At 47.1% G+C, this 23,027-nt stretch overlaps 1 protein-coding gene across 1 annotated transcript; it reads right to left on the bottom strand.

Moving 5' to 3' along the window:
- Positions 1–111: 111 nt before the first annotated feature.
- On the bottom strand, positions 112–22,859 carry Cul4 (cullin 4). The gene is made up of 11 exons (XM_077700440.1): positions 22,479–22,859; positions 14,366–14,586; positions 13,556–13,624; positions 13,380–13,453; positions 12,899–13,061; positions 12,276–12,448; positions 8,351–8,531; positions 7,298–7,490; positions 3,729–3,833; positions 1,641–2,488; positions 112–309 (listed from the first exon to the last, which is right to left on the bottom strand). Exons 1-11 carry the CDS (start codon positions 22,729–22,731, stop codon positions 214–216), a joined length of 2,376 nt encoding a protein of 791 aa, XP_077556566.1. The 5' UTR covers positions 22,732–22,859; the 3' UTR covers positions 112–213.
- Between the last annotated feature and the right edge of the window lie 168 nt (positions 22,860–23,027).

Raw genomic sequence — 23,027 nt, forward strand, 5'->3', positions numbered from 1 at the left:
GCTTCTGTATTTAATTCGAAACCAGCTTTGCCACAAGTAGCGGCCCAATCGTTCATCTACGTGGCTTATGTCCTCAGAGTGCAGAGGTATAACAGGAGCAGCAAAACGATCTTCTAGTACAGCTTTTATTTGACAAGTTGCAGATGTGCCAGGCAGGTGACACTTATCAAACAAGGAGAACGGTCTATATTACAAGGGCGCAGTAGCTGTTCCTCAAGCCACGTAGTGATACTGGTTTGGGTTGTCCTTGTCCCTCTCCAAGTAGTCTCGGTCTATCAGACTCTCGATCCTCTTCTTCAGGTCCGTGGGCTGGAAGGATTTCAAGAGAGCGCATATAGTGAATGTGCACTCCAGTAAGATGAATAACAAACTTGGGGAAGGCACACTGTCCAGCTTTTTGTAGATTAAGTAGGTGCAAACTTACGACAAATGACAATTACAGCATTCGCAATGTAGTTAATGTCATTTTTAAGAAATTTCCAGCACTGTGGATGGCTTACATGGCTGGTCAAAAGTGCCACTTTACACTACGGTGACTGTCCGATAGCCCGTTGGGCAGAGTATGGTTTGGGAGAAGTCAGCACGTACACTTGATAACACATGGAAACACACTACATAGAACAAGCAGTTAGTGAAAGCAAGCTACCTGGCTACAGATTTAGTGTTGCCAGGGGCAAGAGCTGCCATCAATACACACACACTTCAGCCATCATACTGCACACTCAACCCAACCGCAGCCTGCCACCTGCGCACTGAACACGCCACCTTATCTCGCATAATATGGGCATGCCCCCAGGATCTGTTCTCACTAATCACCACTCAGGAGCACTGGGAGGCCGCGCTCCGCAGCTCCAATTAGCCAGACCTTCAGGTCTGGCTAATCGACAGGGCTGAGGAGGTCGCTGGTGAGTGGATGCCACCAGCTACAAGCGCGACCTGAATGGCATTAACCAAAATAAAGTTTTTCTGTCTGTCTGTCTACTGCACACTGACACTACCACGTGCCTTGTGCAACTACACCTGCAGCAACTGACTGGTGTTCATAGCTTTCGTTCCATTCTTGTAGCCATCCAAGGCGACGTTCCGAACATGGTTGGCATCGAACATCACTTTGTACAGCTCAAAACATCCAGCAAAAAGCTTTGTTCTGCTGAATTCGGCAGCACATGTTGTGGTGCCACATGGTGGCAGCTAGCGTCAAGTAGCAGCTTTGTAGCAATAACATGTTTTGAAGCTGGATGGTGCAAGGAAACCGAATGGGTGTAGCAAGGCGCACTGCTTCAACCTCCGGCTGCAGTAACACAGCATTTGGCACATGCACAGAACAACCTCCAACTGAATATATTGGACACTCACAAAGGATGTTTACCAGTGGTACCCATGCCAGAAAGCACAAGGTGTGTTTCCCGGCATGGCTCCTGCAAGGGGTGCTCTTATGCAAGAAAAAGGTCGAACAATTATTCTGCTTATGACCTTTTCAGCATTGGTTTACTTGTCGTACAGGAGCCCTAATTGGCGGGTGCAGCACAAGTCAAGTGGCCGACACTGCTGCGACAAAGCCTGCGGAAAGCATGGTTGTCCATGCCCTAAAAGCTCGCACAGAATTGCGTTGGGAGCTCTCCCCAGTGCCCCGTGCCTACCTTGACGGGGAACTTGAGCTGGTCGTAGAGCTCAGTGATGAGCAGGTTGTGGGTGAGGCTCTTGCGCATCTTCATGATGCGCACCACGGCAGCGTCGATCTGGTACTGGCGGTCCTGGAAGACACGCTCCTGGGTGGAGCTCTGCTCCTCGGGCGTCTCGCGCATCTGCACCTGGTTGATCTTGATGCGGAAGAGGCGGTGCCGGAAGTCGGCGTTGAACACGAACACGTCCCCGTCCTGGACCTCGCGGCCCCGGGGCTCTTTCTGCAGCACGCGCGCCTTGCCGCAGGCCAGCGACTGCAGCGTGCGGCGCAGCTCGCCGTCCTCGAGGCGCGTCTGCGCCCCGAGCTCGGCCAGCCCCAGGGGTCCCTGGGCCTCGTTGAAGGCGAGCAGCACGAGCGCCTGGAAGAGGGACACCTGCAGCTCCTTGGTGCCGCCCCCCTGGGGGAAGGCGGCGCGCAGCACGCAGTGGCCCAGGCTGGGCTGCCACTGGAGCTTGCGGCCCGAGTGCTTGGCCAGGTAGAAGCGGCGGAAGAGGTCCTGGTGCCGCACCATGGCTGCGGGCAGGGCCACCTCCTGGGCCGGGTAGCTGGGCCAGTAGCCCATGGTGAGCACGCTCACCGTCAGCTCCAGCCGCTCGCGCCGCTGCTGCTGCCGGAAGGCCAGCATCAGCTCCTTGCTGAGCTCCATGTCACGGAACATGCCCTCCAGCTTGGAGGTGAAGGCCGCCCCGCACTCCTGCTTCAGCTTGCACAGCATCGACTTCTCCGCGTCCACCGACGCACTCTTGCCCACCAGCAGCCGCTTGGCCAGGTCCTTCTTGTAGAAGGCCTCAAACACGTCCTTGCCTGCACAAACCCGTCGATCCGAGTGAGCACACCCCCACCCTCATCGGCCTGGCACGACCCCGAGATAAAGGCAGTAGTATAGAACGTCAACAGGGCGGCAGCCTGGGCGCAGCCATGTTGAACGGTATGACGTCACTCACCATTGCTGGCCTTCGAGAACGCTTAGGAACATCGACAAGTGGGCAAATTGGTATGGAGACATGCTAACTAAAAACGCAGAAAAGCATGGGACAAAGAGAAGAACTACACAGGTCAAGCACTTCGAGGACGCGTTTCTCGCTGTGGCTTTCCATGGGGCCGGGGAGCCAGAGCGGCTTTGTAGGCAAATTGTGCAAATATTTTTGGCTGCATAGGCACTTATCGGATGACTAAATATTGTGAGCCAACCTTCAGAGACATTTCAGAAAAATGGCACTTAAGGCTTTTTTTAACCCTTTGAGGGTCGAATTTTTTCGCCAAATGCAACCCGGTCCCTGGATCAATTTTTTTTTCAGATATAAATCCTTCGAACGAATTTATTTCGAGAAAAAATTGTCATAATTTTTTTTAGGGTGATCATAAAGTAACAAAAAGATTGTTAGTTATTACATACGCGTGGTTTATTCGTGAGTAACGTAAGAAAAATTCAAATCAAGTTTCGCAGGCGCAAGAAGCAGGAGAAGTGCATCAATTTTGCAGATGCAAGAAGCAGGAAGCCCCCGAAGGCTGAAACCGAAACCAGCCACCGCGCACCTGTGCGCTTGCATGTGACCCGATGCGCAAGCGATAGCGGGTGCACTCATGGGCGCACTGCTGTGGTAAAGTGTTAAAAAAAAAAAAAAAAAAAGCCATCCGCGCAAGGAAAAAATTTCTCATATTTCCGCAGTGTGGCAGCACACGTCAAGTGAGAAAAATGATTCTCCCAACTTAGCCCTCGGCCAGTAAAGATCAATGCCACCCAAATGCGCAGAAAGCCCCTGTACGTTTATTTTTGTGCACAATGATGGGCTAATGCCTTTTATCCTTAAATAAAAAGAAAGCATTTGATACAGAGTCTTTTATTGTTTTTTGTAAGCTTGTGAATAAAGCTATAGGGCACACAGCTAGCATCGCCATAAGAGGAAGTAATCCTAAAGCATCAATGAACAAAGACTAGCACACACACACACACACACACACACACTTGTGCATGTGCATGCACACGTATAAAACACACAGCAATGTGTCCCGTTCTGCAAAGTCTCAGGGGTCAGCCACTCACCGTGAATGAAGCGAAAGAGCACCATAATTTTGTCCAGCAGCCTCTCCAATTCTTCTTCCGTTGCCTCCTTGTTGCCTGCTCTCAACTTCGAATCGACGAACTTGGCTGTTTGGGGAGAGATGACACACAACGCAAATATGCGCAATCTTAGCAAAACATCTATTCTGACTAAACTCTACAGAATTTCACCATTACACACATCGTGAGGAGCCACAATTTGTAAACAGGGTTCTTTTTCTCTAGAACCCATCGCAGACAATGAACGACAGGCATACAGGTTCCCTCCATGCATAATTGTTTTTATAAACAACACCTGGATGTCTGAAAAAATTAACATTTAGGGGGCTTAAAGGGACACTAAAGGCTGAATGAAATTTTGTTTTAACTGAGAGATAATACTTTTTGTAGCTCTCTGAGCTTTTACTGGACAAGCAACGATGCGTTATTTGCCAAGAAATAAGAAAATAAAACTGGCGTTTCTCTCACTCGTTTCCCTTTCATTTTTTCGTGACAAAGCCATTGCGTCACAAAATAGGAGCGAAGCCGGCAAAGCCCCAGTGTAGTCTAGAGCGTAAACACTGGCATTGGAAGCTTTTATGTCCCCAGGCCATGCCCGACTTGGCTAGCTTGGACTGTTATCATTGTTCACCGACGGAATGAGAAACTCGTTTAGATGCTCAAGCGGGCAGTGTGCTCGCTTACTGCGGCGTCCCGAGCTACGCTGTGCCACCTGCGAGCATGGAGGGCTGCAGCAAAGCCACTTTTGAAGCAACAAGCGCCGTTTCGAATATCAAGCGCAGCGTCCTAGGCTCCCAGCTGGCGCTGTTAGGAGGGTTCCTTCACTTCACTTCGCGTGGCGATCACAGACTTTTCATATTATCTTCTCTCACGTGTTGCAAACCTAGCGTGAAATAAACGCCCTTCACAGACGTCTTTGCCCGCGCTCTTCCTGGCTCAAACGTAATACGGGCAGAGCGACGCACGCTTTGCGGATTATCAACGGTGGCTGGAGGTGAATGGAAAAGCACAAGGGCGGGTCGGTCAGCTAACCACTCGCAGTAAGTTCATTTCCCGGGCGATTATGTTCAAACCGGGCTCCCTTTACTGGTAGCAACATTTTAATAAAGTGTTACTCCTCCTCCTCCTCTTCCACATGCGGAAAATGGGAGATTATAAGGTCAGGAGGGTCACTTAACCACCCGCAGTGCATCTTGTTCCTTTTGCTGCTTCTAATAAAGGGACTTTAGTTGCTTCCTGCTGGGTGTATTGCTTGCAGAAGCTCGAGTGCTCACTGTCGTAGGTTATTGAATTCACTAATTACGCAACAATGCTTGTCGAAAACGAAACTGAAAGCACGATGGCTGACTGAATAGTGAGGGAAGCAGCCTGCCTCTCAGTGTATAAAAGCTATAGTTCATGTTTTTTAGATACGATGAGCTCATGGAAAGCTTTGATTTACGTTTATTTCACGGGCTGAACCACTTCGGAACTGTTTATTACAGGAAAACATCTATAGATGTTTCTCCAATGAGCTACCACCATTCACTACTTTTGTGTCACAAACCATAGTACTCAAAAGCGTACAGGGCTTTGTCACCAGTTTTCACGCTTCTGGCGTTTTCTGCCTTATTAAACAACTGCCAGTTGCAAGAATGGTGTACTTAGATCGACAGAACCGTAATCCATCAATACAGGCCCCCCGTGTTTCCACCATTTAGTGTCAATATGCCAGAGCTACACATGGGTGAAGAGGCACACCCTAGCGGAGGTCTGCGGATTAATTTAGACCCCTTGAAGATATTTAATCTGCGGTGAAACCCCAACAGTCAGGCATTACTTTTCGCTTTCTTCACTTGGCTAGTGCCCCACCAAGTGCCCGTACACAAACCAACAGGCACGTTTTCGTTCACTAGAGTGTTAAAACAGACAGTTTGCTGCCACGGGTAGGCACACTGCACACTTACAAACAATGCATGACTTTTACAACACGTGAAATATCAGTTTGAATCGACCTTGAAGATGAGCAAAACGCAGATGGACAGCAACAAACTAGAGAACTGTTGCCAGCATTGAAGAATGGTTTCAGTTCCGTTTATCGCTGTAGTGCGAGCTAAAGGCTGGCATCGCAAATGAATAGTGAGACTGGCAGTATTTGTGAGCATGAGTAGCTGCAACAAAGCAGACATCATTTCAAATCGTTATTTACGTGGTCCGTGTAATAATTACTGCCATCATAAAAATAAAAATACCCAAACCAAAATGTTAGAGCAATTTAGCAAATTGAGTGACATGACTGGAAGTGAGCAAAAACATTGCAGTGTGAGCTTCTGAACCTATCAATGGAAAACTGTCATGCTCAATGGCCATGGTACGGAAAGGATTGAGAGACACATGGCTAGGCCAAAATATAACACCTTAAAATGCCTGTTAAACACCTTAAAAAACCAAACTGGTGCAGACAATTTATTCTAATGTGATTTGCAGCAATACAAACCAATAACATTTTTAACTTTTTGTCACTCAAAAATTGTTAGGCTTTATCCATGTTGAGATTATTTGCATCGCTTTGGCGCCATCCAGAAATTACACTTACACCAGAAGGGCTTGTGCTTTGCAGTGAGGCCCGGGGTATGCAAGCTACACAGCAAAGCCAAATTTTACTCGTATATTTGAGAGTTATAAATACAGTGAACACTTGTCAATTCAAACTTCAATAAATCGAATTAATGGATATTTCAAACTGTACGATTTGGTTCGGTCAAGTCTCCATAGAAGCCTATGTATTGAAAAGCCTGTTAATTTGAATGCGAGGGGCCTCCAGCACGGAAATTCGAACTGCGCGCCACCGCACCAGCAGCTTGCAATGGGGCCTAGCGCATGGCCAGAGAAACGTCCCCCCCTGCCTACACACGAGACTGCATTGCCTCTGGAAGGGAAAAAATACAGAGAGAGAGAGAGAAGTTACATCGGGTAAAAGCAATCTAAAATCCCCCTCACGAACGTTTTGGACGGATTTCCTCCGAAAACTACATCAATGTGGACATGAGTTCAGTGTGTGGGGCGTGCTGACAGATGGTATCGCTTCTGAGGTCATAAGTGTCGAACCTGCCGCTGCCAGTGACGACGAGGAGGTAGTGGAGCAAGCACCAGTGAAGCCATCGCTCAGAACGACCAGATGGAATGGAACCTGTCTGTTTTTCAGTTTTGAAGTACGCGAAAAGGAGGCCTTGTGCTACATCCGCTCATTAGAGAAAGAAGTGCCAGCCTTCGCTTCAAGCACAAAAGGGAGGTATCAATTGCGGCCTTTTTCAAGCATGCAATTGCTGACACGCTGCACTGCTCCACAATCGCATTGTTCGACTTTTGCGCTTCAATTTCGTTAGTTCGAACTGAGGTGGCATCCCCTTGGAGTTAGAAGTGACGAGCTTTTACTTTATGCAAAAAAATCGAATCTAACTGCAATTACCCGCAAAGCACTCAAAGTGTGAACTATTTGCTAACTTCGTAAAAAAATAAATAAAAAAAAACAGAATAGGGTTAGAAAGATGGACCAACAGTGGATTACATACCAATGAGCTCGGCGGGCTTGTTGGGCCTCTGGTTGATGAAGTACTCGAAGGCCTCCTTGAGTGAGTTGACAAATTTGTCGTTGCGGTGGAAGCAGTGGTTCACCACCTGGTCCATCTGGTCTTTGAAGTCCAGCAACTCCTGGACCATGGACCGATCCCGCTCAGGGTTGCTCACTATCACCCGACCACGTTTCTGAAATGCAGAGAGCGACACAGGGTTCCCCCAATCAGACGACGTCAGGATGGTACGCAATGAATGCAGCAGGCCTTTTTCTTCTCTTGCGCAAAAAGCACATAAGTCATGACCCACCATTTGCGATTTCATTTTGCCATTCATCTTTCAAATGCACTCACTTCACAACACGTCATTCTTGTATCCCTAGAAGCTGTAGGAGAAGCTTAGAAGAAGCTGTATGCTTAGCCATAACACCAGCAAATGAAGTGATGTCACCTATATGTTTAAAGCACAAACAAATATGCCAAATCAAATCACAATCAAAAGGTTGTGGTCTTATACTCTACCAGGAAAAATACAATGGCACGTTGTTACTAGACCATACAAAAAAAGTTAAATTACCTTTTACAGAGCCTGCTGCCAATTCAGAGAGTGACCAGAGGACAATGCTATTCAACAGGCTGGAGTGCAAACAGAAGTTTACATACGCTCATAACTTAAGAAGACAACCACCCGGGGTAGTTGCCAATCTGTGGAGCTTGCTGCAGGATGCACGATGCACCTTTGCACACGTGTTGGCCACTGATCCACCACAGTCTGACCTTTACACCCTGCTGAAGCAAGCAACAGCTGCCGCAGAGCCACCACAAGGGACGACAGATAAATTCTGGCACGCAGCTTTTGACGGGCCTCTAAAAGGGCTAACATGGAAGCTTCGGCTAGCGTGTGTAGCATGAGGCAGAAAGTAAAACAGTGCAAACGATGAGGACGACGGGGAAGGGGAGCTGCGGCGTAGTCCCTTTCTCTGTCGTCCTCATCGTTTGCATTGTTTCATTTTCTACGAGAAGCGGGGGCTCTCTCCGGTGGGGCCACTGCACCTTGACGTAGTTGTTGAAGTGGGTGCAGAGCATGGGCAGGCCGTCCTTGACACGCCCGAAGAGGCTGTACATGAGGCCCAGGTCCCGGTTGTCGTCCAGCAGCTGGTCCAGGCCCTTCTGCAGGATGGGCCCCAGGTGCTGGCCCAGCAGCTGCCGCTCCACACAGCCAATCAGTGCCTTCCTGCAGCATCCAGGGGGACACAGGACACCCCGTCATTCACCTCCCAGTGCCCGGAACAAGCAACTGCACCAAATGCACAGCTGCAGACTGCAGACTAAGCTGGAATGGCTGTTTGTGGTGCAGCCCAATTGCTGCACTAACAGCTCTACACCACAATCTAAAACTACAGAGCAACGGTTCCACTTCCACAACACTGCTTTGAGTAGTTATTGAAGTGTAGCTTCCTTTGCCTCACTTATAGCGATCGAATGAGAAAACGCAATGCAGGAAAGCCAACTTTCTCTGGCTATATGGTTGAAACGCAAATGGTTGAAACGCAAAGCCTTCTCTGGTCAAAGTCAATGTCTTCAAAGTCCAAATCCAAAATCCGAGTTGTTACGCCCCAGAAGCACTGCGGGAAAGCCAACTTGCACAGTCAACACTTTATCCCTGGCCAATCCCTTGAATGGGTACATGCTATACACTTTAAGGGCATCACCATCACCAAAGTTCAAACTCCGACAACAACAAACGAATCCTTCACGAGATTGGCCTTTAATTCGCTGACTTAATTTGCAGCTTAATTAAGAAAGCTTCGCATTTCAACCACCTTACTCGTTCGACAAAGGGGCTTTGAATTTTTGTATACAATAATGCTACCGTAAATATCTTTGAAAGAACTCTGTCTGGTTGTTCCCACCTTATATAACTGCTGCTCCTGGTCTTACACAGTTAACCGTGATGAAGGAGCAGAGTAGGCTCCAGAACGTTGGGACCGTTTTCAATAAGCACCCTTGGTTGGTGTATTTGCCTCTCTCTTCCTCAACATACATTTTTGATTGTCAGTCAGGTGTACCACTGCACAACCAGATACAATCACAGCGAAAAGTCAGCTGGTCACTGTACTAAATAAGTCAAGCTACAATCTACTTTGTTCTTTTCTCTCATAGAGGGATTTCAAACATCACTTCCTGCAAGACAAGTTTGACGTATCTATTGGCGACACCTCCACAAGCATTCGCTGGAAGCCATAGATATTTAAAAAAGCTGAGGCTAGAAGGGGTGCTTCTAACTACAGCCTGCCACTACATGCACAACTGGCGGCTACAGGTGACAAACATAACACAGTGAAGAGGAGGCCCTGTTGTTCTTCATGTGCCCGCCCGAACGGAACGGCCCCAAAACTAAGACCCACCTTGACGCTTATCATATGGCAGTGGAAGAGTTCCCACATACAAATCATTTTAGCAGTTGTCGCAGTAGAAGCAGGGGTGGAGCAGACTTGAACCTTTTGAAGCAGCTCAGGGAGCAGGAATAATGCTGTTTTGGAGCAGCTTTGCAACAATAAAAGGGGAGTTTCGGAGCAGCTGTGGAGCATCAAAAGGCTTGTTTTGTAGCATGCAAGTCTGCTTGGGAGCAAATATATAGGGTCAAACTTCATTTATTCTCATTTAACACAAAAAGAACAAAATATATCAAATGACTTTCACTCAATTCTAATACTGAACTGATCACACTTTCAAAAAATTAAAAAGGAATTCCCATAATGGAAATATCAGCTCACACAGGCATCCACTAAAATAAAACTAGACATAAGCAATGCTTTAAATACTAACACCACATGACTCGACATCAGGTAATTAAAAATATATGTTTCTGTTATTACAACATCAAAGCTGACCTGAGAAAGCCAACATAAGCCTAGAGATAAGTGAAACATGCCCTATTTTACCTAATGATAACAAAGTTTATATTCATTCTGCACCTAACAAGACAAAATAAAATCAAAAAGAAAAGAAAACCTTGTGCTCCCATCAACACATCACTGGTATGAGAAACACAGAGGGAACTAGAGATGAACAATACACGGCATACAAAACCTGGCTACACTTCTGAGAAATTAAAAACAAATGGTCACGTTTATGAAATGCAGTAAAAGAAAAGAAATAGTCTAGAGTATTATCCAGGGTTCGTACGGGCTTCAAAAGCAAAAATTCAAGGGTTTTCAAGGACTTTCAAGGACCAGAAAACACATTTTCAAGGTCCCCATTATGTTTTATCTGGGATTATTTATAACTTTTTCAACAAAATGCAAAATTTTGATATTGCCTAATACCTAAGAACATTAACGCACATTTAGATAGGTGCTATGGGTTCATGAATGCTCCCCCAGCTTTATTTTTTTTTTTCATAGATTATATTTAGAGGTTTTTCTTTTTCCTTTGTGTTTGCTGAGGCTGTTTGATTTCAAAACTTAGTTAATGTTGCCTGCATCTCCTGCTTTGTCAGCAAGAGTATCAGCTGAAATTAACTCAGCAAGTGTTGCTGCAAGGCAGGATGAACTATTTGCACGTAAAAGCAAACGCAGATGGAGCATATGAGGCACAGCAAACATGCAATGAAAGGCCGTCCACAGACTAGATGGAACATGCAAGATAGAGAACAGAAGCCGGCTTTCACAGGATTGTATCGTGACATGAATTCTATTGAGGAGTGCTGCTCTCAATGTTGCCTCGTAATAATGAGAATCCACAACTCGTAATTTCACGTAATACACTGAAACTTGATTGTTACAATGTTTCTTTACATTTTTAACACCCAAAATTCCCGACAAACACTTTAAATTCTTATGAAAAGATAGGGCCATTGGTTATCTCCAGAAATACCAAGGGTTTTCAAGGACCCTTTAAAAATTCCAGGACTTTCCAGGCCTTGAAATTTACACTTCTAAATTAGAGGTTTTCAAGGTTTTCAAGGACCTGTGCGAACCTTGATTATCCGAAGACTGTTGACCATGTAGTGCAGGTGTATATTGCTTCTATCTCCATGAAAAAAAAAGGAGCTATGTCGTGGTTACCCATATAGTGAACATACCAATGTTTATGAACTTATTTTTTGAATTGCGCATAAACAGTATGCTTACAAAGGGGAGGGGGCTGCAAAAAAAAAAAGTACTGCAGTAAAGCAGGTCTTATCTCCTTGAAGATAGCTGCTATAAGTGCTATAATTTGTAGGAAGCTCCCCATCACTGGTGCTACGTACTGCAGCCCCTGTTATTTCATCCTGTTTGATTCGCACCGCTGTGCAACCAGACTGGAAAACACACTCACGATAAGATAACATGGTGTAGCCACTGCTGCTTTTTACAATATGCGGAAAGATTGCAATGGCGGCTGGTGACAACGCATGCATCATGGCGCAGTGTGGTGAAGCTGCATTTCGGTGTGAAATTCACATACTACAGGCACTTTTAAGTCCTGCCAAACCACGCCGCTACAGAGACAGCAGGAAATTGTGACATACAGTGCAAGTCCCTACGGACTCTGCCTGAGTGAGCCCCATCGCGAATGACGGGTTACAAAAGCTTCTCTACTGCTCCCTGTGCGAAGCGATGGGCATTTTGTGGCGGGCACCGCTTGGGAGCAGCTTTGGTGCAGTACTGCCTTTTGAAGCAGGATGGCACAGGAAAAGCAGATTGGTGCAGCAGGGCGCAAATAGCACAGCACATCCACCCCTGAAGAAGCAGCAGAATGCCCGCACAAAAAATGTCCTGACACAAGCTCCGAATGCCAAAAAAAGTGAAGCATACGGGACAAAACTGACTCGCAGCGGGACTTCTGGCCACACAGTCTGCTTGTACTCTCGTGGGGGGAAGGGTTGCAGGGTTTGCTCATTTGCCTGAATGCCTTCTGTGTTCCGTTATCACCTTAACATGCAGACAGTGCAGACAGAGGGGTGTGGCTGCACACGCGACTACCAACGCACTTGGTGGAGTGGTCGAGGTAGTAGAGCAGGCGCTCCTGCTCCTCGCCCAGGCGGCGCTCGACGTGCTGCAGGTAGGCCGGCACCTCCACTTCCTGCAGCAGCCGCTCGCCCTCCTGCCCGTACAGGCGCTCCGTGGCCTCCAGGAAGCGGCCCTCAAACACCTCCCCGTACATCTGCACACACGCACACCACACCGCTTGTTCCCATCAAACAGCAGCTGCTACTTCTCTCGAAACCTGGCACTCTCCACTCCCGGACTGCTCTATGCACGTGTGGCTCTCTTCACAGGTCTCTCATGGCAGAAGGTCGTGCACTGGGCAAAGCTCCAACCCGGAGACAAAGTGGTCGCCAACAAACTTAAAAGCAAGGGAGGGAATATGACCGCTCATGCACTACTACATAGACAACACTCGGTGGCAGCAATACAAAATATCTGGGCATATTTGTACCTCGAAATTTTGTTACCTTGCCACATCCGCTTTTTCAGAGCGTGCTACTAGGCAAAAAGGTGCAATCCCACTCCTGGCCAGCAGCCTAACTGCCTGAAGGCCCCTCAAGCTGCACCAGTGCTGCGGGAAGCACTGTTCCCCAGGAAATGTGCCCAATCAAGGTCCAGCACCCACCTGCAGGTCTGAAAGCATTCGGACGAGCGACTTGAGGAGGGAACGGTCAACTGCATCACCGCCCCTTTCCCGTTCAATCAACTCCAGCAGGCCATCAACAGTACGGCCTTGCACGTTCGGGTTGCTGGCTATGTGGGTGCGGAAAAGCTCCAGACCCACGTCCCTGCAGGTCGCGCACGGGGAAGTTACAATCAGGTGCAGAACGTGAAGGACTGCCAAACGAAACCGAAAGACGCATAGACAAGCAAGTGGCAAGGCAGACAGTGCATTATGGAAGCAATGTGCAGAGTAGGCACCTGTCATGCACAAGGGAAGGCTGCACACCAGATAGTCAACCTGCACCCGTCGTCTAAAGCAGAGTGATGGCAATAGCGATGCTTCTACAAGCAGCGTTCACAGTGGATATGGCAATTCTGAGTCGGGATTAAGCAGACAGCATCAAACAAACCATGCACTACTTCAAGCAGTCCACAATACTCACCAAATCGAAGCCACTGCAGCATTTTGCAGAACATATGTCCGATCCAAAAAGAGAAATATGCTTCGAATCATAATCTGAAAGTGTTATAAAAATAGAAATCAAAACAGCCGTCTTCAGGCAGACATCACAGAAAGAGGGAAAAATGCAGAGAAACTGACAAAGGAATCATTGCTCACCATTTGCTGACAATGTGATTGCCAGCAGCTATTCATTAGCTTCAAAAACAAACTGCTATCAAGCGAATCTGTGCAATGCAGTCAAGGAGCCAGACATAAGAAACAGACTGCTGAAACAGCAGTGGGTGTGTACTGTTCGGCAGAAATCTAAGACTAAAAATTATCACAAAGAAAAACACAAAGAAAAAAACAGCGCCTGTGGTTTGTTGTCTTTACTTCATCCTGTCTTTTGCGCTGTTTTTTCTTCGCATTTATAATGCTCCTCATGAGCTGTTCTGGGGCTGCTTGTGCTATTCCTTCAAGCACCATTGTGTTGAAGGGAAAAACAGTGCAAAGACAATCTATGCAAAGTAGAAGAGACACAGTAAGGGCAATTTATTTTGCCTCGTACAGTTTCCTAACATTCGAGTTATCCCTGGGAACAACTATAAACTACTGCTCTGAAAAAGTCAGAGTGAGTTCCAAGTTTCAGTTGATTCTGAACTTCAGAGTGACTTCTGAAGTCCAGTCAAACAAGTACAGCACTAAAACAAAATAATGGCTGCCCAAACTGTGTTAGCACGCCCATGTAATTGTTCCCTTGACACCCTACAGTGAAAAGATGGAAAGGCAATCTTTTCATCTGTTACTGGGTGAGTTGCACTGCATACTGTGACACCCAAATACGCGTAGACCCGACAGCATGAAATAGAGATTCCCTGCCTGTGCAGCCTTCACGGCCCCATCACAGCTACTTCTAGTGCTCAAATGCTGCATGCATGCCAGCCAATACACGAGCCTAACGGCACACAGCCAGAGCCGGGAAGGATATCGAGAGAAGGTGGCGAGCTGTGAGCGGACGTGCTGCTCGCAGAGGGAGCGCAGGTTGTCGTACAGCTGGGGGGCCATCTTGTGCGAGCAGAGGTTCTGCACCGCCTGGTACAGCTCCTCCTGCGACGTGGAGATGGGCTGCGACTGCTGGATGGCCACCACCGCCCCCCGCAGCTGCGCCCAGGCCTCCTCCGCATACCGCTCAGGCAGCTGCGGGCGCTCTGCAATCAACCATTGCGGGAAGGGTCACACAGATGCGAGCAGCTTGGCACTGTAAAGAGGACACCTCAACGGATGTAACCAGCTCCATTAGGCACTTTTCCAGTGCACAGGGTGGGATGTCATGTTGATGCGTCAACGCTAGTTTCGAAAGAGGGGCTAGTTATATCTTGTATTCATGGTCGCTTCCAAAAAACCTTCAGTACGGCTTTATTAGTGAAGTATTAGGCTATTTGCTGAGAATCGCCTATTTTAATCAGCTACTGCACTACGAGTGTGGCTATCTGCACAGACGGTGTGGAGCAGATATCCCTCGCAATTACGCAGATACCTTAGCCACAAACCCCATTTTTCCCACTACAACCAGTGCCGAACGAAGGCCTCTCCTCATGACTTTTACCGAGACCTATCTTGCACACGATGTGTTCATCACATTTTCTTTACCCCCACCTGGTATTCCTCGACCCACGGAGAAAGAAGTATTTCAGGAGGGGAATCCGCGGGGCTGGGAAAGTGCAGGCGGGCGGCGTGTTAATGTCACTGTCTGGTGAGGAAAAGATGCAGGTTGCGGAGCAGCACAACAGATGACGCGTCAAGCGCGTTGCCATAGTTTATTTACATGTTCTTCTACGGACGCGATGCACAAAAATCGTATTATCATAAAATATATTGCAATAGTTGCCCGATTTCGTTCTGTAAAGTAAATAAACAGTAGTGCTGGACATTTTAGCAGCAGTTATTAATAAATACTGCCCTAGTTACGAGGCGTACCACACCTGAAACGAAGCACTAGAAGGAATCCCGGAGCAGACGATGTCTGCCGATGCCGCTTCTGGCAACGAGTGGTTTACTCTGACCACTCTCACCTCTCGCGGGCTTCTCAGATTAGCACGCGCTTTTCATGTTGCACAGGCAGGACAGGGAAGTTAGGACAGTCTAAATATGGACCAATGGCATAGAGCATGGTTTCTCAAAGTGGGTTCCGCGGAACCTACGGGTTCCGCAGGCCCCTCCTCAGGGTTCCGCAAGCCACTGATAAATTTTCCCTGGTTCCGCAGTCGCAAAGTCACTTATACGGTGAACCCGAGGTGCGATCGATTTGAGGAACCTCCAATAACTCACGCCCGAGTGTCAGTAAGCAAATATCGGCGCATAACAGAAACGCGCGAGCTGCACAATAAATCTCGGCAGCAGCTTGTAGCCAGCCAGACTCCGAAAACAGGCCGCGTGGTTAAACTATTGCACTTGAATCTCGGCCTTATATTACCCCCATGCGCATTTCTCCTGTTTGGAGATAGGTACTGCTAGCGTACGCGCTCGCGTAAAATCGACTGGAAAAAAACACCCTTGCTTGCTTTTGAGTTTATTGCACGTTAATGTAGCATGAACAGAATGAAAAACGGCCGGGGAGGGGGGTTCCTTGGCACTTAATGAAGCTTAGCAGGGTTCCCTGGGGCCAACATGCTTGAGAACCCCTGGCATAGAGGATAAGAACCATCATTCACCGGAACTCGTCATACCTAGCTTCTCAACCACGTTTTTTTTTTTTATTGTAAGTTTCGCGTTCTCAAAAGAAATCAAAGCCTTTTCGTCTAACGACAACGATGTTTGAAACGCGAAGATTTCTTCTGCGACAGACCGACTCCAATGAAAGTCCAGTCGCGTGAGGGATTTGTCGGCGTCATCGGCCCATGATGGCAGCCGGTTATGCACTGACTGACCATTAACCGGCGAGCCTTTTCAGATAGTGCGCCGCGCATGTTTTCTCGCGACAGAGGGCGTGTCGGTGCCGTGCCCGGCGCCGTGACTTTATTGCGCCGCCGGAGCAAGCCCTGTTGCGCCTCCTCAATAATTCTTGCTCCGTGCCTCCACCTCTCATCTCGTGTCAGCTGTCCACTGCACCGCCAAACTGCACCACTTTTACATCTGCCCTCCATCACTGCGTGTGGTCTCTTCTCCCAGCTGTGATAAGTAATCCCTTCTCACCACTATTCTTTGGGCTACGCTCTCAAGTCGCTCCACAGGTAAAGAAGTGCACTGCCCATGCTTCTCTTTTGGTGAAAGAGGCGGCCAGCCTGCATTGCTTAGGGGTACTGCCCAACACACCTATTCACGTGATTTTCTTCTCACTGTTTGGGCCGTCACCATGCCACTGTGCAAGGTACTTGTGCTGTGCCTCTTTTAGTATCTGATCAACTGTACTAAGGGCTTTCCAACACTACATCTGGTTTCCTCAGACTTATCTCTAAGCCTATTACTCAGCTTTCTTCTCACAATCCATAAATCCTTTTAATAATGTCATCTGGAGCATAACTACACTGTAAGTGAAGCTGAAGTTGCCAAAGCATTTCCTTGATTGGTTGATTATGAGGCTTAATGCGTCCGAGGAGGGCTCTGTATTAATTTTGACCACCTGGGGACATTTAACTGATGCCTAAATCTCGAAAACTTCGGCTTTTTCACTTTTCGCCTCCATCAAAACGCAAACATTTCCTGTACATTTACATCCTCCAATTCAGCTTTCTATAGAGGCCCCTAGGATAGCTGTAAATAACTTTGTCAAGCTAGTGTTTCCTTGCAACTCTTCCTTATAGGGAGTACTCCTGGGAAGTCACAAAAGGAGCACGCAACCATGGCCATCAGTTGCGAAAGAGCATGTCCTCATCACCATTGTCAGCTTACGTATGTCCACTGGAGAACAAAGCCCTCTCTCAAGGACTACCAAGTACTCCTCCTTTGTATTGTCCAAGTTAATTCTTGGCTGCCAAATTAACTTGATTAATCCCTCCATCAAATTATTTGTCCACCCCTGTCGCACTTCTCAGTAGCCATTCTGTTACCTTGGTGGGCTGCCGGTTTGCAGTTATCTGCATTACATTCTATGTGCAACCATAATCCTCTTAACTTGAACTAGGATGTCTTCCACCTAAGTTTTCTCCCTCGTCCTAAACCCCCGTTTCCCACCCTCAAAGAGTTACTCTTACCGTCTTGCTTCCCATGGCTCATTGGGCTGACCTAATTAACCCCTGTCACACGGCAAATCTAATGTAATTCAAAGTGAATGACAGCTGTTAATGACCACAGGTTTGGCCGTGCGGGTCTACACGGTGAAACAAATGTCGTTTGATAGTACAGCGGCTACGTATAGCGAGCTCACAAAACCACAAAATTATATTTCAAGTGCACCTGGAATGTTTTCATACATAATATTTTTTTAAAACATAACAAAGGATTATTTTTAGAAGTAAAAATAAGAGAAAATAACCGGATTAGATGACATCAGTAGACATCACAAGCCGAGGCAAGTCCGCAAAAAATTTGTATAGGGGCAGCCCATAGGTGGTAGTCGTTGAAAAGTTTAGCGGCCAATTTCTTCGTTTGGCAACACTGGAAACGGCCACAGACATGGCCGATGCACCACGAACACGGCGCGGCTTGGGCCACTGCGCCCGCACGCCGAAGAAAAAAAAACACCGGCGTGCGTCATCTGCTCCGTTCCAATCCGATTCTAAACGGCGGCGTCAACAGAGGTGTTATTAATCGCACTCACATTGAACTTGAGGCAATACTTTGCATTCGCTGAGGTAGAGTTTGTAACGTGAAACACAGTTATGTGTTTCACAGTCGTGCTTAGCATGGACAAGTACCGCCATCTCATGGAGCCCAACGTAACGAGTGACGGCGCACTCACATGGTTGCATGGAGGAGAAAAGGGGTGCCTGATCTGCGGGCCGTGCGCACAACGTCGCCTAGCAACAGACGCTTGGCCACAGATATGGCCGCGCAAACTTGGTTGCCTGCATGCATTCCCCGTCATTGAATACCGGCTATATTATTTATCACTTCAGTGTGCTTGCCGAACGCATCCTAACCCATACTAATTCGATGCACAATTTCTTTCCCGTGATTTGAATCAGCACTGAAAACTTGTCTAAGACATTTATAATCTTCACCCCTTCAGGTGTTTCTTTACCTAGGTTGAGAGCGAGGTTTTCCGCATGTCTGTTTCCGCATTTCCTTATCTCTGACCCTATTAGTTACACGTACTGACAGCTAAGTGTAATGGCCGCTGAGCAAGACTGCCGGTAGAAATCCCTGGTAACACATCAAAAGACAACCGCACCACCAACCTGAGGGAAGCAATAGCGGGGCTTTGTAAAGTACATGGGAAGGCGTGGAAGTGGAATTGGTCGTTTGGATCAACGAGTGGATTGGGTGGTAATTTTCTGCAATGACTCCAGTTGACAAGACCAGGAGGAGGACAAGGGTGGGGTCATGGTAAGAGGGCTCATGCTGAGGTGGAACACCAGTGGTGAGAGAGAGTAATGAACCACCGAGCCAGAAGCACAACGCTTATTCACTGGGAAAATATGCCTCAGCACGGACGGACACACATACAGAGAAAAAAAAAAATGCCCAAAGCCACCCTACTTTTGCCACTCCACATTAAAAAAACAGTTTGGCATCTGCTAAGTCTGTATGAGAACACTACCTATTGGGAACTTGTCATTTTTCTTGTGTACTACTACAATGTCCGTGCAATCTTTCTATGCATCCACAGGAAACCGCACACCAGTCTCATCAGTCAAGTTTCACAATGCTTTCAGTACTGCAGGGGTTTCCAGTAAGTCAGACACTCTTTATAATCATAAAGGTTTCTTTTTTTCTTTTTGCAGATTTCTTGAATGATGACAAAAAATGTGGTCCATTGGCAAGAGACCTTTGATAATCCACCATGTTCTGTAGGTTGATAAGGTGTCATGCATACCCCATTTTTAAAAAAAGGAGTAGAATAATGGGTCTACAACATTCTACAGGTTTTACCGCTCAATTTAACCCAATTGCCATACAACTTAATTCAAGCGCAAGCCAACTTAATCCAAGTGCCATCTAATTTAATCCAAGTGCGAACGAAATTAATCCAGCTGTCACAAGGTTGTTCAGGAGTGTTTTGTGCAAAATTAGGAGCAGCTTTGCAGACTTTTTTTGTGCGTGGTAAAAACGTGGTGCTTCTTGATCCATTATGTGCAAAATATCTTATGCGCACAGCTTAATGGACATTTACTAATACATGTAGACCAGGAGAGCGGTGTTGTGCGACTGTTGGTGCCGTGTGCTGATCGTCTGCAAGATCGTCAGAAGTGTCGTCTCCTCGTGTACTGTTATGGCAGCAGACTTGCCAGCGTATTGTTACGCGAGCAGACGATATTAGAATTTGGAGATAGTACTTAACACGGCAGAAAAGCATTTATTAATTGAAAATCAGAAGTAATGTGTTTTTATCAAAGGAACTCCTGAAAGCATTGTTATTCGAGGAGCAGACAATGCTTCTGACGTGAGTTATCGACGGCACTCTCGCAGATGATCAGCTCACAGCACAAGGCGCCAGCGGATCAGTAAAGACCACTCTCTTAGTCTGCGCGTGTTAGTACATGTCAATTAAGCTGTGCGCATAAGATATTTTGCAGATAATGGATCAAGAAGCACCACGTTTTCACCACACCACACTCAACAAAGTCTGCAAAGCTGTGCTTAATTTCGCACAAAACACCCCTGAACAACCTTCTGACAGCTGCACTTGGATTAAATTAGATGGCGATTGGATAAACTGAGCGGAAAAAACCTGTAGTCCTTTTCCACGCCACTTTTCGTACAAGGCTACAGTAATATTTTTTTGTTTTCACGCATTTAATTGCAATTTTTAAACCTTTGTGTAGGCAATATCAACGCTATTATGCTGCCATCTAGCACTGCTTTACCTCACCGACCTCACTTTGGTTGTGGTAGGAGTTACAACTTCCATCTCTATTCCCTTGATTACACGCCCCAGTCTAGTATTGTACAGAATACTTCCATTTTGACTACCTCACCCCATTATAGGCTGCATTGCCAATTTCACTCATTATGCACATCTTACAACTGCGATTATGAAGCTTGCTATTGAGATTTGCTATGTTTTTCTATTTTTCCACATTAAACACACAAATGTCTCTTTCTGATACCCATAATTTCTGTTTTCAGTTTTGCATTCACACTGTCTCTTCGTTATTTGCAGAGCTTGACATTCACAGTCCGCACTACTTAGCGAGGACCTGTGTCCTGTTAAGCTTCTCAGTTCCTTTATTGAGCATAAAAAAAATTACATTATGGGGTTTAACACACCGAAGCTGTACCTGGACTATGAGGCATGCTGTAGTGAAAGGTTCTGAATGAATTTCGGACCACCTGGAAACCTTGAACATGCGCTGAAGTACCGACACATGCACATTTTCAGTTTTCCCCTTCACGATTACCACGACCAAGAGCTCATGGCCACCGCGGGGGCGGGTTCTTACATAGTTCTGTCTCCACTACCACTAGTGATGATCCTTAGACAACTGCCTCAGGCAACCCCTGTGCTATCCAAGTCCTTGATTGAGCAAATTGGTTTTAGGGCACCTCGTTAAACGTGCTATTTGTCCTTCAATGATACCTGGTTCAGTCACGTTCTACTTGCGCCCTCTCTTCAATCGAGCCTCATTCTGTTCGTCACCAGTGTGGGGTCGATGACCTCGATTTTGTCCCAAACCTCTGCATTTAGCCCAATGCTAGAGTGTCACTGGGGATAAAGCCTACCTCATTTTATGCTTACCCATTGGAACTGTTTGCCATTGACATCATATTCGTTATCCTTTGTGACAAAGAAAATGCTCACAATCCTAAAGCTGCTTCTATCTGCCCATGCAACTCTTCACTCATTCCTGTGACAAATTCTGTAGCTACTTGTTTGTTATTTTTGCACTGAAGTACCCCCCGCAATCACTGTGGGTGTAATTTACTCATTGCTAGCTCTGCATACACGTATAACATCTCCCAACCTCATCACTGTGGCAGGCCCACATTTCGCACTCAGCCAAAGGGACGGGTACCTTTTCATTTATGCTGTGAAACTCCCAAATGCTTCCTGCTTTCTTTACGTGAAGATGTAACCCTGCACCAAGCTTCCCTCTTTTTGGAAGCGCTCCATGGCACAGGACACATTCAATACTCAGCACCTTCACACTCACCACTGGCACTCGTGCAAATCTTTTCACAACAGTTGATGTGCCTAATGTGAAATGACGCAGAAACAACCTTGAGCGAAAAAACTCAACCAGTTCCTGCACTCAACATGTTTCTACTCCCATGAGCCCAGGTAAACCAGTAGAAAAGGCTAAAAAATAGCTGTAGAGGTGCGTCACAGGCGAATGCAGGCGAAGTCAACACTCCGTTATAAGTCATGGGCCGGAACCCAGCTAGCATCAGTGATAATGGCGCGCTGCCTTCTATTATTTGCTCTACAAGAGCGTTAAACGAGGAGGAAATGTAGCTCAATGCCGAGACATCATAGCGTGGCCGGCAAGAACACTTATTTTCACCCCCTAAATGCAAGCCGAATAGACCAGAAATTGCAAACTGCGCTGAGAGCACCTTTCTTATAAGCTTTCCGCAGCCGTTTGAGGATACCCACTGGCTGATACTCCTTACGTCTAATACCGGACGAACTGGCAGCCCAGACACACTATCTCCTTCCCGGCCCATTCCAAATCAGCAATTATTTCTGTTCGAGAGAATTAACTCTTCGGTATACCATGAACGTTCGGGAGCATTTTCACTATTTCACTAACGTACTACGAGACGGATACGCGTTAGTCCGTATCCCAATGCAGCCACTTTGATGAGCACCACCCGATAACGACTGGTGACGCGCCTCGCGCAACATTAGAGACATTAGGTCCTTAAAAGAAGTCGGCAGATACCATTTTGCATCAAGCCAGAGTCCTCAAGAAACGCGAGTCACCGACTGGGGGCCAGGAGTGTAGTAACGCAAACACAACAGAGCGCCCGTCGACCAGACGGCTACCCTAGGGCTTACCGAAGTTTTTGATGACCAGCTTCTTGGCCGAGTTGGGCTTGTGGTTGGACATAGGTGAAGCGGTCTTTTTCACGCCATTCGAGCCTGCCAGAGCCGAGTACATGACTCTTTTAGTCGTGTCCGTCATCGAAGATGCCCTTTTGCACGGACGCTCCGAGACGGACTGGTTCCCCGACAATTTTCTTCGCTTGAAAACTGACTGGTCGTCCGTGCTCGGTTTGTCACAGGAGATAACAGTGCCTGTGGCTGACATATGCGCACATAGCTTCGTGTTTTCAGCACCGCATTTATTTTGCTGCAGGCAACCGGGCACACGCGAAATTCCACTACACAAATCAAAATAGAGAATTTAAAGATGGCCGTCCAACTTTGACGCACATGGTTTGATTGCTCAATGTACTTTTCGCTACGTTCGGCGCTGTGGGTGTTTTAGGTGCCGCACGTACCGCCGACAAAGAAGAGCCAGAACTACGGTGAATTCTAAGCATAAACTTATAGGCGCTTAAATATGTGGCTTTGGAATACAATCAGTAATACTAAAATAAAGTA

This window comes from Haemaphysalis longicornis, unplaced genomic scaffold, assembly GCF_048455015.1.
Source record: "Haemaphysalis longicornis isolate Haplotype H1 unplaced genomic scaffold, Haemaphysalis longicornis Haplotype H1 scaffold_2, whole genome shotgun sequence".
NCBI classification, from domain to species: domain Eukaryota; kingdom Metazoa; phylum Arthropoda; class Arachnida; order Ixodida; family Ixodidae; genus Haemaphysalis; species Haemaphysalis longicornis.

What these genes read in the sequence shown, in the direction of transcription:
- Cul4 (XM_077700440.1), bottom strand. Translation starts at nt 22,731, where the DNA reads ATGTCAGCCACAGGCACTGTTATCTCCTGTGACAAACCGAGCACGGAC. An exon ending in AATCACATTGTCAGCAAATG is followed by an intron (nt 13,454 to 13,555) that starts GTGAGCAATGAT and finishes TAACACTTTCAG; the next exon opens with ATTATGATTCGAAGCATATT. An exon ending in CAAGCCCGCCGAGCTCATTG is followed by an intron (nt 3,834 to 7,297) that starts GTATGTAATCCA and finishes CTCCCCAAACAG; the next exon opens with CCAAGTTCGTCGATTCGAAG.